Below are 13,089 nucleotides of genomic sequence, written 5' to 3'. Positions count from 1 at the left end.
CTTAGTAAGTGGATCAGAGGAGAAATGAGGACCATCCTCTCTTTAGAATACTTGTAGGAGCCTCGGAGTGGATAAAATGGCTGTCAAAATCGCCCAGCTGGTATAAATGAGCCGAAGTAGGATTCGAACCCACAACTTTTTTCTCCGAAGCCGCCGCCGCTTCGCTGAGACACTGGCCCCGCCCGGTTTCCATAGAAACAAGCACCAGGTGTCTCCGTAGCAACCCCTCTGTGGCTTTCTGCTCGCCTGGTGACGTCACCGCGCAGTTCCGCCTCACGTCGGCGCCGGAAGTGAGCGGCGCGGCGCCGGAAGCACCCGGCAGAAGCGTCCCAGCGGAGGAGTTGGCGGCATGGGGCAGTCGGGGCGGGTGAGGCGCGGCGGCCTGGGGGTGCGGGCAGGGCCGGTGGGGGGCGGGTGGGGGTCCCTGCGGGGGCCGTGGCGCTGACCGCTCGCCTTTCGCCCCTGCAGTCCCGTCACCAGAAGCGTGCTCGCGCCCAGGCGCAGCTCCGCAACCTCGAGGCCTACGCCGCGCAGCCGCACTCGTTCGTGTTCGCGCGGGGTCGCGCGGGTCGCGGCGTCCGGCAGCTCAGCCTGGACCTTCGTCGGGTCATGGAGCCCCTCACCGCCACCCGCCTGCAGGTCTGCACCTCCCACCGCGCCTCCATCAGCTTTTGGCCCCGTCTTCGCCGCTACGGAGGTGGCTCCAAACCGCAAAACCGCGCGAGCCTTCAGTCTTCCTGGCAGGAGAAGGGGACCTTTATGGGGACCATCGTCCCTGCCTCTTCGGATTTTGTGGGGCAGCTGCGAGGGGGCACAGATGAACCCGCTTTGGCTGGATGTCTAAGACTGGTGGTTAAGAAGGGACTAGAGTTAGCAAAGCTAGAGTGGAAACTTGGGTTCTCTCAAAGGCCTGGAGAAAGTTAATTAACGTCGCAGGGCCCAGGTGGCTCATCTGCAAAATGGGCCAGGCACAGTAAACGAGCAAATTTAAGTCGGGTTAGGTTCAGAGGTCAAGAACATTCCACTCCTTTCTTTCTGCGACAGGTTAAACGCAAGAAAGGGCATAAGAGCTTCAGCTTATAGCCCTTGCTCGGGGAGAGGATACTTAACGATCTTTCCATTTTGTGTTTGTAATTCTCAGATACGAAAGAAAAACACTCTGAAGGATTGTGTGGCAGTGGCGGGGCCCCTTGGGGTCACACACTTTCTGATCTTGAGTAAAACGGAGACAAACATCTACTTTGTGAGTTAACACATCCACACCCCTCTTCTTCCCCCTGCCCTCCTCCTCCCCCAACTCTCACGATGAACCCATATGCCTCTGAGTTGCCATGATTCTGGCTTCAAAGTAAACGCTCTGAAGAGATGGGGCGGAGGTTCCCACTCCCTGCTGCCTAGCTGGACACCTTGACTCTGACCAGTCCTTTTGTTTTGTTTTTCCCGTAGAAGCTGATGCGCCTCCCAGGAGGCCCCACCTTGACCTTCCGGATCAATAAGGTAAGGGTCAGAGGTAATGAGGGCCATGTTGGGTAGAGGATGAATTCAGGGAGGGCGCCAGCCATGTGTGGCTGTCGGGCCTCACTCCTCCCCCCGTCCTGCAGTACACACTAATGCGCGACGTGGTCTCCTCCTTGCGCCGACACCGCATGCACGAGCAGCAGTTTGCCCATCCGCCCCTCCTGGTGCTCAACAGCTTCGGCCCCCATGGCATGCATGTGAAGCTCATGGCCACCATGTTCCAGAACCTGTTCCCCTCCATCAATGTGCACAAGGTGGGCTGGGCCTGGGGTGGTGGCAGGTGAGGGTGGAAGGGCGGACAGTAGGTACCACATGCAGGCCCTTGGCTTGTTTGCTCAGTCCTTGCCTCCCAGCGCGGAGGCAGAGCGCTCCGGCTCCTGAGGTCACATCTCCCTCATGTGTTCAAGACCCTGGGGTAAGAGACTCCCTCGTGAGCTTCCTTCCTCTCTGAAAGGTGGAGAATGATCCTGATTGTCCTTTATTTCTTGAGTGGGGATTGAGTATTAGCCTGAGCAGCGTGCCAGGTACTTGGGACACCAGTTGACGGATGGGGAGACAGACTGACAGAGGGGAAGTCATTAGTCAGAGGTTAGACGCAGAGGGCAGGACTGGGTTTTTTAAGCTGTCTGGCTCCAGAGCCCTAGTTCCTAATGCCTGGCACCAGCTGGTCTCAGGTTAGGCCTGTTAGATGCTGATCATCAGGGAGCAGTCCACCCACGGTGTGGACGGCTTCGGTGGGTCTCAGAACCAAGAACTCTAGCCAGTGCGCCTGCCAGTCCATTAGTCCCCCCAGTGCCACATCTCCCTGCTGAGAGATTTCTGGAACAGGGCCAGGGCCTGCTGTGGCTCCAGCACACAGGGAAGCCCGTGGGCAGTTGACATATTGCTGTGCCCTCGCCTCTCCCTTCCAGGTGAACCTAAACACCATCAAGCGCTGCCTTCTCATCAACTACAATCCTGACTCCCAGGAGCTAGATTTCCGTCATTAGTGAGTGCTCTTGTTGAGGGGCGGGGGGGAGGGGAGGAGGCAGGGCTTCCACGTGTGGCTGATGACAACGCTCCTGCTGAGGCTCTGTGATTGCTCAGTTTCAAAGTAAACGCCCTGACGCACTGTGGAAAGGGGAGGGGGGCAGAGCTGACCTCCAGTCTCAGGATCCCTAACCCCCCTCGTCACACCCTGGGTCTTGCAGTAGCATCAAAGTCGTTCCTGTGGGCGCAAGTCGTGGGATGAAGAAGCTTCTACAGGAGAAGTTCCCCAACATGAGCCGTCTACAGGACATCAGCGAGCTATTGGCCACGTGAGGAGGGCACCGGGTGGGGAGATCACTACCGCGCCAGAGACCCCGGAGCTGTTCCAGGCCTGGGATCCCCTACTGACCAGTGTGTCCTCTGCACAGGGGCGCGGGGCTGTCCGAGAGTGAGGCAGAGCCCGATGGGGAGCACAACATCACGGAGCTGCCCCAAGCCGTCGCGGGACGCGGCAACATGCGGGCCCAGCAGAGCGCCGTGCGGCTCACTGAGGTGAGGCCCAGCCCAGGGCAGGCCCAGGGTCAGAAGTGACTTCTTCTGGCAGTACCCCCCCACTTCCCCCGGCCCTGAAGAAGGACTGACTCGTCCCCCATGTCCCTCCAGATTGGGCCCCGGATGACACTGCAGCTCATCAAAATCCAGGAGGGTGTTGGGGAGGGGAACGTGCTGTTCCACAGTTTCGGTGAGAACGGGGCTGGGGAAGCAAGGGGCTGGGAGCCCAAGGCCCTCACGGGTGGGTCGCGAGGTGCACTGACACATCTGGGTCTCTGTGACCCATCTCTTCCCGCTCAGTGCACAAGACTGAAGAGGAGCTTCAGGCCATCCTGGCGGCCAAGGAGGAGAAGCTACGGCTCAAGGCCCAGAGGCAGGACCAGCAGGCCCAGAATGTCCTGCGCAAGCGGGAGCAGCGGGAGGCACACAGGTGTGTGGCCGTGGGCCATGCAGGTGAGGCAGGGTCTCAGGTGCAGGCCGCCACCCTAAATGATCTCTCCCTCCAGGAAGAAGAGCCTGGCAGGCATGAAGCGGGCGCGGGCAGAGGCCAGTGGGGATAGCGATGCCGAGGACCCCGGCGCCCCCCCAGAGGGGACCGGCCAGCGAGAGGAAGAGGAGGATGAAGCCGAGTATTTCCGCCAGGCAGTGGGAGAGGAGCCTGATGAGGGTATGTGGCAGGGGTTGGTGCAGCTGGGCACCTTGAGCCTGTCCCTGTGGCCTGGTGGCCTTGACGTGGTCTCTCCCCACAGACATGTTTCCGAAGGCAGCCAAACGAAGACGGCCTGCCGGGCCCCCGGGCAAGAAGCAGCGAGGAAGGGGGCAGAGGCCAGATCGAGGCGCTGACCGGAGGCCTCCAAAGGCCAAGGGCAGGCCCCAGCGGGCCCAGGCCAAGCTGGAACGCAGAGGAGCTGCCTGGGAACACAAGCGGGACCGAGCACGGCCACCAAAGAAAGCAGTCTGAGGCCAGGCTGGTGCAGTGGATGGAATGCCCCAAATTGGGGCCCAAGAGCCTTTGCCCTGGGCTTCCACCTGGGCCTCCAGGGGCAGCCCTCGGTTTCCTTTCATAAAGGAGCGGTTTTCTCCAACCTCCCACGCTGGTGAATGCTTGATTTCCCGTGAGTCTTGCGTCTGCATTGGGAATGGGGAGAGCTGGAGTCCCGTGGTAGAAAGCCCAGACGCTCGGGGCCAGGAGCTTCTGGGAACCGGGCTAGGTTCGCGCCCACATCCTGAGCAGTGGACACGCAGGAACTGTTTTGCAGGTGAGGGCAATGGGCAGATTCAGTCTGGTGCCTCGGGGAGTCCTGGGCCTGTCCCCAGCCTAGCCCCCCAGGCCCCCGTTACCTGCAAGGCAGTGACTGGGCTGCTCTGGAGGGCAAAGTGTGAGCAGGAAGGAAGCCGGGGGTGGAAGCGAAGCTGGCTGGTGTTGGCAGTGGGCGGAGCTGATCTGCCAGCGCTGAGAGAAAGAGGGTGGAGCTGCTGGGAAGGAAGGGGCCCGGCACGCCACTGGTTCGCTCGGCACCGGCTCGGCTCGGCACCAGTGCTCCTGGTGGCGCGGCTTCGGCGCTGGACCCGGAGGGAGGGCACGTGGGCAATGGCTGCCGCCACATCAGGTGAGGGTCCTGGCCCCTGTGGCGCTGCCCAGGACCGAGGCTGGGGGTGGCCAGCTCCTGGGAGGCAGACGGGAGGGACTTAATCACGTCTGGACAGGGACTTCCTCCCAGGGCAGAGATGGGACGAGGAGGCAGAAGCGTGGTTGGGGAAGCAGTCGCGTGGGGGAGGGAGGGCCGCTGGCACCTTGCACGGAGCTCGTGGCCAGCCTGCTGGACAGACTGGGAGCAGGCTGTGCACCCAAAGCTGAGGCTAAGTTGGGTACATTCCAGATCTCTGTTCTGGTCCACGCTGCTGTGTCCCAGGCCTTGTTCTCGGCTCTGGGAAGCCAGTTGTGGGGCACTCCCTGCCCTCAGGAGAGGTCTTCTGGGTTGGGTTTGGTTTTTTGTTTTTTTTTTTTCCCCTCCCAACAGTGGTCAGATGGAAGCACAGGATTTGCAGAAATGAGGGGGACAGGGTGCAGTTGTGATATTAGAGGGTCAGAATATGCCTCTCAAAAAAAATTCTCTCAGGGCTAAAGACCAGGAGGTGAGTGGGGGCACTGGTGGCTCAGGAAGAGAGAATCAGTGCAAAGGCCCTGAGGTGGAATGTGCCTTAAGGAATAGTCAGAAAGCCAGTGTGGGAAGAAAAAAACAAAGCTAGTGTGGGAAAGACATAGGGAATGAGTCACAGGGAGATGAGAGGGAGCAGCTGGACGGAGGTTTGCTCCTGGGGCCCCTCTGTGGCAGAGGTGAGCACTGCCTTTTCCTCCCAGTGAGGAGGGAGCCTCAAAGGTGAAAGCCGCCTGATTCGGGTGTCTGGGTGCCCTCTGGAGGCCGTGGGGGGAACACGTAGGGAGGTCGTTGGGAGCTGGGAGGCCAGTGCCTCTGGCACTGAGAAAGTGACCAACTCTGAAGGTGGAGGCAGCAAGGCTTGATGGATTTGGGAGGGCTACGATGGGGTTGGGGACTCCCCCGGACTCCCCGTCCTCCACGCAGGCCTGGTGGTTGTGGATTGTCATTGCTGGCTTTTGGCTGTCACGTGAAGGCAATGACTACCTAGTTCTGGAATTCAGGACCCAGAGCTAGCCTAGTAGATATCACCTGAAGGGACTCGGGCTTCTGATGTTTCTGGGCCCGATTTCCTCCGTAAGAAGTTGCTGTGGCTGGTGTCCCCTCCTGGGCATGGGAAGGACTCCGAGAAAGTGTGTCCCCAAAGGGCTGGTGCAGCCTGCCACGTGGTACGTAACCTGAAGGACTGGGCTCTGAAGGCCTCAAAAGCCACGCGAGGAGGGACGGCGCTCACTTGGTGACACCATCTGCCCACAGGTGCCATACCCTGCCCGACCAACTTCTCGGCCGCTGCCGATCGCGTCCTCAGTCGTTTCCAGGAAGACTTTCTGTGGCCCGTGCTGGTGGTGGAGTTCCTGGTGGCCGCGGCCAGCAACGGCTTCGCCTTATACCGCTTCGGCACGCGGGAGCGGCGCCCGTGGCACCCGGCTGTGGTCTTCTCGGCACAGCTGGCCGTCAGCGACCTGCTCTACGCCCTGACGCTGCTCCCGCTGGCCGCCTACCTCTACCCCCCCAAAAACTGGCAGTACGGGGAGCTGGCGTGCCGCCTGGAGCGCTTCCTCTTCACCTGCAACCTGCTGGGCAGCGTCCTCTTCATCACCTGCATCAGCCTAAACCGCTACCTGGGCATCGTCCACCCCTTCTTCACCCGCAGCAGCCTGCGCGCCAAGCACGCCTGGGCCGTCAGCGCTGCCGGCTGGGTGCTGGCAGCCGTGCTGGCCGCGCCCACGCTCGACTTCTCCCACCTGAAGCGGCCACAGCAGGAAGGGGACTGCTCTGTGGCCAGGCCGGGGGCCTGCACCAAGTGCCTGGGGACGGCGGACCAGCGCCTCGAGGCCTACGGAGCCTACAGCCTGGCGCTGGCCACGGCGGGCTGCGGCCTGCCGCTGTTGCTCACCCTGACGGCCTACGGCGCCCTCGGGTGGGCGGTGCTGCGCAGCCACGGCACGACGGCAGCGGAGAAGCTGCGTGTGGCCGTGCTGGTGGCCAGCGGCATGGCCCTCTACGCCGGCTCCTACGTGCCCTACTACGTGACGCTGGTGCTCAACGTGTCCGCCCGGCAGCACTGGAGAGCCCGCTGCCCGGGCTTCGCTAACTCGGCTGAGGCCGAGGCGGCGCTGGATTGGAGGACCTACGTGAGCCACCAGGTGACGCGGGGCCTCATGCCCGTGGCCATCTGCATCCACCCTCTGCTTTACATGGCTGTGGCACCCAGCCTCGGCTGCCGCCCCGGTCCAGGAAGCTGCCTCGGCTGCGGGGAGAGCCAACCCCCCGAGGACGCCAGGAGCTCTGGCCAAGTCCTGCCCCTCAATGTCACAGCCACTCCCAAAACCTCAGGGTCCTAGCCCCCGAGCTGAGCCGACGACCTGGCCTATTTTGAGCCGCTGCCGCCTGCCCTGGAATCCATCCGAGAGCACGGCAGGCCCCAAACCACTACTTCCTCCGTGGTCTACAGAAAGACCTGATGGGGGACTGTGGGTGCCCAGGCCAGGGAGGGCAGGAACTTCTGCCTGAAGCCCTGATCCCCGAGAGGGCTGGCCCCCACTAGCCATAGAGCAGGTGACTAGACAAGGTGAATAAACAAGACAGCACGTGACAACCGCAACCTCTTTATTGCCGGGAGCCCCGCGCTCGGAGGAGCTGCCTTCCGTGGGGGCCCTGGGGGCCGGGTGGCTGCTGGCTTAGTTGGTTGACGGCCTGTAGAGAGAAACGGGTGGTGAGAACAGCCTGTAGGGGAGGAGTTCAGATCCCAAAGGGAATTCCAAGACTCCTTGCTACATACAACTAACTGGGGCCTCTGTGGCAATGGGGGGGGGGGGGGGGGGCAGGGTGCACAAGGTGCAAGGAGCAGTGGGGCCTCCTTAACAAAAGGACAGTAAGTGACCCGTCCCTCGGAACAAGCTTGGTGGCCATTAAACTGGCGCAGGGCCTACGGTCTGCCTGAGTGTTGCCTGTGACAAGGGGGCGGGAGGCAGGGGTGCAGCAGTGGTCTTACTTGGCCCACTCGACATTGAGGATGAGGTGGTCGTATCCAAAGCCAGACACCCCGGCGATGGCGCGTGCGGCATCCTCACGGCGGTGGAAGCTGATGAAGGCAAAGCCCTGGCGGGGGGGAGGGGGGGAGGGGGGAGGGGGGGGCAGAGTCAGGGGCACGACCAGGCCAGGCGACCCCTTCCCCAACCCCCACAGCCACCAGCCCACCTTGGACTGGCCAGTGGTCTTGTCCTTCGCCAAGTAGATGCGAGATATGGAGCCAAAGGGCCTGAAGAGTTCCTGCAGGTCAGTCTCGCGAGTGTCCTCGGACAGGTTGGTGACACGGATGGTGGCGTTGTCGTCAGCTGGACAGGCGAGGAGAGGCAGCTGGTAAGAGAACAGCCCTCACCAGGCCCCGGACGAAGGATCGTCACGGGGGAACGGGAGGCGCCCTCCCGCCGGCTCACCTCTGCGGTTGGGCTGCATAGACTCCCCGCGGCGGCTGGCCCCGTCCCGCAGGCTCGGGGGCACGTACTTCCCGGTCTTGTTCTGGGCAGCCTGCACCGGTTCCAGCTCTGGAGGCCAAAGCAGTTGGGTCAGGCTCCACCCGGCGCAGATGAGGGACAGGCCCACCCCAGGATGCTGGCAGCTCTGGCCCCAAGCCGGGCCGGGCACCGTCTATCAAACTGCGTGCATCTGGCCGGTTCTCAGGCCCCGTGGCCACATGGACATAAAGGTCACATCCAGGAAGTCCGAAGAAGCCACAGACGCTGATGCAACCCAAGGCAATCTTAGCTGAGGGCCAGAGGACCGCTCAGCTTCACAACACACAGGAACACGCAGGGACAGTCCCCAGGTCCCACACACTCAGGCAAGTGCCACGTATGCTGCATATCAAGTCACAGGTGTACAACTGTCCAGACACACACACACACACACACACACACGCACGCACGCACGCAGAGCCGTGGTCGTGTCTGTGGCAGACACGGCACACTCAAGTCCACAACAGAACCACAGCTGGCAAGTCTCAAGCATGTGCGGTGTAGACACAGCCATGGAAAGCAACGGTCTGCCAGCCCCAACGAGAAAGGATGCACGACATCACCAGCAGTCACCAACCCAGCCACGCTCTCTCACGCACACCCAGACCGCAGCCAGCCTCGCGGTGCTGACGTGAGAGGACAACTGGCGAGGGGGGTGGCCCCGTCCCCAGACGGCAGGTGAAGACCAAGGACCCTCCCGGAGGTGCACGCGGTCCTCCCCACCCCCGCCCCACGGACCGCCAAGCCGCATCCCCAGGCCCGGGCACCTCCAGGCAGCTTCTCCTTCTCGCCGGTGGACAGGCCCAGCTGCTCCGCCAACTCCTTCTGCATAGGCCCCAGAGTGTCCTTGTAGGGACAGCGGGTAGTCCAGTGGTCACCCTTGCAGATGCGGCAGGACACAATCTTCTGGCCCTTGAGCTTGTTCATTGGGTCCTCCTCTTCCTGGCAGTTCAGATCCTAGGCGGGCAGTCAGGGGACGCTCAGAGCGGGACTGCCAACACCCCAGCCACCACCATCACGGCCACTGGCCCTGCCCTGTTGCCCCACTCACCTCTTTGCTAGTGATGAACGTCATGGACACATCGTCACTGACTGTGGTGGTGGCCACGTTGGGCCCCGGTGGGTCAAACTCTGAGTTCCCAAACTTCTTCCAGTTCTGGGCTCGGGGCGGGATGAGGAACAGGTTAAGGCCACGTGGGACCCCCTTCGCTGACATCCCAGACCACAGTAGCCTGTCGGGGCCTGAACCACATTCTTCGCCCTCCCCCAAAGTCCCCCCCCCTCCCCCCCGAGCGGTGACAATGACAGTTCCTGTTTCCTAGTGTCTACCACTCCTGGCATGTGCCGGGCCTCAACCTCATTCCGGCTCCAGGAGGCAGGTAGGGACAGCTCTCAGCCCCAAGTTCCAGATGAGAGAGCCAAGGCCCGGCAGGAAGCAGCCACACAGCCAACCATTCCCGGGGACCCGTGACAGTAGGTGGGCCAGCTCCCACAGGAAGCGCATATGCTCAGGGGTGTGCAGGGGTCACCCAGACCATGAGGGGACTTGAGCTAGTTAAACAAGCTAGGCCTCGGCCTCCTCCCCTAGAAGACGGGGACCACAAATGCTCCCCGCCTCCCAGGGTTGCTAGGGGGATCCGATGAGAGAACACTTCCCGCAGAGCACTTGGCACGGGGTCTGGCACAGAGAAAGGGCATAGAAAGTTGTGCCAAACGTATTTATCGTTACTTCTTCCCCAAGCGTGCAGCCCAGTCAATCAGGAACTGCTGTGACCACCTCAGGGGAGGGCTTGGCTCCGTTCCTCCTGGTGGACAAGCTGAGAGGACTGAGAATCTAACCCCACTGACTTTTCAGTGCCCCAGCAGAACACACACCCCGGACCTCAGCCGTGTTCCAACACAATAGGTGCCTAAAACTAAAGGCACCAGAAAAAAGGGGTTCCTAATTCCTCTGAGCCAGCCCTGGGCGAGCCCCCGAGACAGGAGCAGGGTCTCACCTTCCTCCTCGCAACAGCCTTTGAGGCCTTCCGAGTCTCAATTCTGAAGGTACGAACGATCTGTGGACGGGAGGGGAGAGGCTCGGACTTCCCGTGTCTCTGAGGCACCTGGAGCCAGCCAGCCCAACCCACCCAACACACACACGCCGTCCCCTCCCGGCGCAAGTGCCCCCAAGAGCAAGGGCACCCACCTCCTTCTCCAGCCTCACCTTGAACTTCTTGCCGTCCTCATCTATCTTGTACTCCGTCACCGTCTTGATGTTTCCATTGATGACCTCCTTGGGAGGCGGCAGCGGAGCTGGGAGAGAGGAGAGGTGAGGGAGCTGCGCCCCGGGGAATGGGGACCAGGAGGGAATGCCGCTGGGGAGAGGCAGCCCCGAATGGAGCAGAGGTCGCCACTCACCTCCGGGCACTAACTCGGGTTCCGGGCTGGTGTCGCCAGTGGCCAGAGGGATGCCCTTGAGGAGCTCGCTGGTGACACATTTGTCTACAAAAGGCAGTGTGGGAAGGAAGGGTGAGCTGGAGGAGCGGGGGCGCCCGAGACAAAATGAAGGGCCCTTTGGGTGGAGGCCCACACCAGGAGCCCGGGAAGGCGGGACAAGGGCTGGGCGCTGGCGAAGAACTGCCCCGGGACAGCCGTGCCCGGACGTGGGGCTGGCTGGAGTAACCTCGAGCAACGGCAAGGATGGAAGCGGGGGCAGCCCATAAAGCCAGGAGGCGGGCTGCTACAACTTCCTCCCCGGAGCAGCTACGAGGGCTGGGCGGTGGCACGGGAGGAGGGCCGGGCCAGCGATCATCGGGAACTGGCGATAGGCTGGCCCGGAGGACGGCGCGGGACGGAGGCCGCCGCGATGGGGCCTACGGGATCAGACCGCGGTGGCAGGGTCGGAGCAGGCGGCAGCGACCGGCCCGGGGGCTGGCTGAGGTGACCGGGGACGACCGGGCATACTCACCGTCCTCGCCCTCCTCCTCCACCTGGTCGGCCCAGCTGGGCTTCGAACTGCAAGAAGTTTGCGGAGGGGAGGGCTGGGTCAGCGAGGCCAGGCCCACGCCGCCTCGACGTGCCCAGGCCCCATGGTGCTCCCTAGGCCCCCAACCCCCCTCCCAGGGTTCGCTCCGGGACCCCCGACTCACTCAAAGTCTCCAGTCGGCATTTCACGAGCCTCTCCACGCAGCCCAATCCCGGGCCAGAGACCGGAAGTGAAGGGAGCACGAGACTTCCCGTGCCGCCTAGAGCGGCCCGGCCGCAGCGCCCACAGCGCCCTCTGCGGACGGAGGTGGAGATGCCGGCTGGGTGAGCCGCTGGGCGCGGGCCCCCAGTCTGAGCGGAGGAGCGATCCATTTACCTTTGAGAAAAGTTTTTAAAAAACGTAATAACTATAAAGCTCACTTACTGAGAGCTTACTGTAGGCCAGGCACCGTGAGGAGGAAATTATCATTTTCGTTTTGCCGCTGAAGAAATCAAGGCTGGTCTTCCTAAGTCTGGGAAGAGTTTTCCTGATCCCAATGATCAAGATGTTCTCTCCCTCCTTTTCCATTGCATTCTCCCTCCTAACATTCTTGGCTCTCCGATGTGACCTTTTCCACTTATTTGTTTATTGCCCAACTCTCCCTTTAGAGTATTATTCTCAGTGGGAGCCACATGGCTCCCAAGGGGGCCAACAATAATTCTTGGCCTTAGGTATTACAATGGCTTGTGGCCCTCCAAAACCAACTCTTCTAGACAAGGTCTTTATTTTTTTTTTAAGTTTATTTATTTATTGTGAGAGAGAGAGAGAGAGAGAGAGAGAGCAAGAGTGAGCAGGGGAGGGGCAGAGAGAGAGAGAGAGGAGAGAGAGAATCCCAAGCAGGCTCCATGATGTCAGCCCATAGCCCAACTCGGGGCTCTATCCTACGACTCTGGGACCATGACCCGGGCCGGAATCAAGAATCAGATGCTCAACCAACTGAGCCACCCAGGCGCCCCAATGCAAACTTTCTGGGTGGAAATTCGACAGACAACATCCACTAAAACTTGAAATGAACATATGTGTATTTTGTTTTATGGTGGCATAGAGCTACAATATTCTATCAGTTTTAGGTGTGCATGATAGCGATTTGACAATTGCACAAATCATGCAGCATTCACAAGAAGTGCAGTCACCATCTGTCATCATACCACGTTATTCCAATATTATTGACTGCCTTCCTTATGTGTTCACCACCACGACTTGGTTACTTTAAAACTGGAACTTTCTACCTCTCAATCACCTTCACCCATCTCACCCATATGTGTTTCTTTAGAGCAAGCAAGTCATTCAACCTGTGAGAAAACTTGTAAATGCATGTGGAGATGTAAAAATTAGATACATGTGCAGTCTCGTTCGTGATAGAAAAAACTGGAAATGCTATCTGTCTGCTCATAGGTTAAATAGATTACAGTATATTATGCCACAATCTGTGTAATGCTCTGCAGTCTTCAAAGAACCGGATCCATTTGTGGTTATGTTTAAAGTTTATCCAAGTAATCTCTGCCCCCAACATGGGGCTCGAACTCATGACCCCGAGACCAAGAGCCGCATGCTCTACTGACCGAGGCAGCCAGGCACTCCCGATTTGTGGCTTAAAAAAAAAAAAAATCTCCAAGACACGAGGAGGGAGCAAGATGTAAAATGGCAGATGATATAGGGACCCATTCGTGTAAATGTTTAGTAGCACATATAGGTAGACACACGCGAACTATTTTCCGAAAAGGAATATCAAACTGTGTCTGAGGGATGCTTCAAGAGGAAGGCATCAGGGGAGGAAAGCTTGTTTTTGTTTGGACTTTTCTCCTATAGTTAACACTTTTTACCATGTGTATACGTTATTTTGGTTTAAATAAAGGTATACACATAA

At 60.1% G+C, this 13,089-nt stretch overlaps 2 protein-coding genes and 2 non-coding genes across 8 annotated transcripts; 3 read left to right on the top strand and 1 right to left on the bottom strand.

Moving 5' to 3' along the window:
- Nucleotides 1-248: 248 nt before the first annotated feature.
- Nucleotides 249-7,296, top strand: LOC131510664 (suppressor of SWI4 1 homolog). 5 transcript variants are annotated; one of them, XM_058728091.1, is made up of 13 exons: nt 249-367; nt 469-639; nt 1,142-1,243; nt 1,447-1,497; nt 1,602-1,772; nt 2,430-2,506; nt 2,709-2,816; nt 2,916-3,039; nt 3,151-3,229; nt 3,340-3,469; nt 3,546-3,706; nt 3,789-3,875; nt 5,955-7,296. In XM_058728091.1, the coding sequence occupies exons 1-13, from the start codon at nt 350-352 to the stop codon at nt 7,040-7,042; spliced, it is 2,367 nt and encodes a 788-aa protein (XP_058584074.1). In that variant the 5' UTR covers nt 249-349; the 3' UTR covers nt 7,043-7,296. The 5 variants fall into 5 exon arrangements, with proteins under 5 accessions (XP_058584074.1, XP_058584075.1, XP_058584073.1 ...); XM_058728092.1 differs by having other exon boundaries at nt 3,789-3,925; nt 5,955-6,176; XM_058728090.1 differs by lacking the exons at nt 249-367; nt 469-639; nt 1,142-1,243; ... (7 more) ...; nt 3,546-3,706; nt 3,789-3,875 and adding an exon at nt 3,880-4,154.
- On the top strand, nt 1,291-1,377 carry LOC131511249 (small nucleolar RNA SNORD105). Its single transcript, XR_009261444.1, has one exon. It is a non-coding gene; the product is annotated as a small nucleolar RNA SNORD105 (small nucleolar RNA).
- On the top strand, nt 2,555-2,634 carry LOC131511257 (small nucleolar RNA U105B). Its single transcript, XR_009261450.1, has one exon. It is a non-coding gene; the product is annotated as a small nucleolar RNA U105B (small nucleolar RNA).
- On the bottom strand, nt 7,291-11,456 carry EIF3G (eukaryotic translation initiation factor 3 subunit G). Its single transcript, XM_058728102.1, has 11 exons — nt 11,347-11,456; nt 11,166-11,212; nt 10,616-10,699; nt 10,422-10,510; nt 10,213-10,272; nt 9,267-9,371; nt 8,983-9,172; nt 8,138-8,245; nt 7,899-8,035; nt 7,693-7,799; nt 7,291-7,394 (listed from the first exon to the last, which is right to left on the bottom strand). Exons 1-11 carry the CDS (start codon nt 11,364-11,366, stop codon nt 7,379-7,381), a joined length of 963 nt encoding a protein of 320 aa, XP_058584085.1. The 5' UTR covers nt 11,367-11,456; the 3' UTR covers nt 7,291-7,378.
- Nucleotides 11,457-13,089: the final 1,633 nt, after the last annotated feature.

Source organism: Neofelis nebulosa, chromosome 4, assembly GCF_028018385.1.
Source record: "Neofelis nebulosa isolate mNeoNeb1 chromosome 4, mNeoNeb1.pri, whole genome shotgun sequence".
In the NCBI taxonomy this organism is placed as follows: Eukaryota; Metazoa; Chordata; class Mammalia; order Carnivora; family Felidae; genus Neofelis; species Neofelis nebulosa.
Note: the sequence above shows the minus strand (reverse complement) of the source record. Positions and strands in the feature narration are given on the sequence as shown.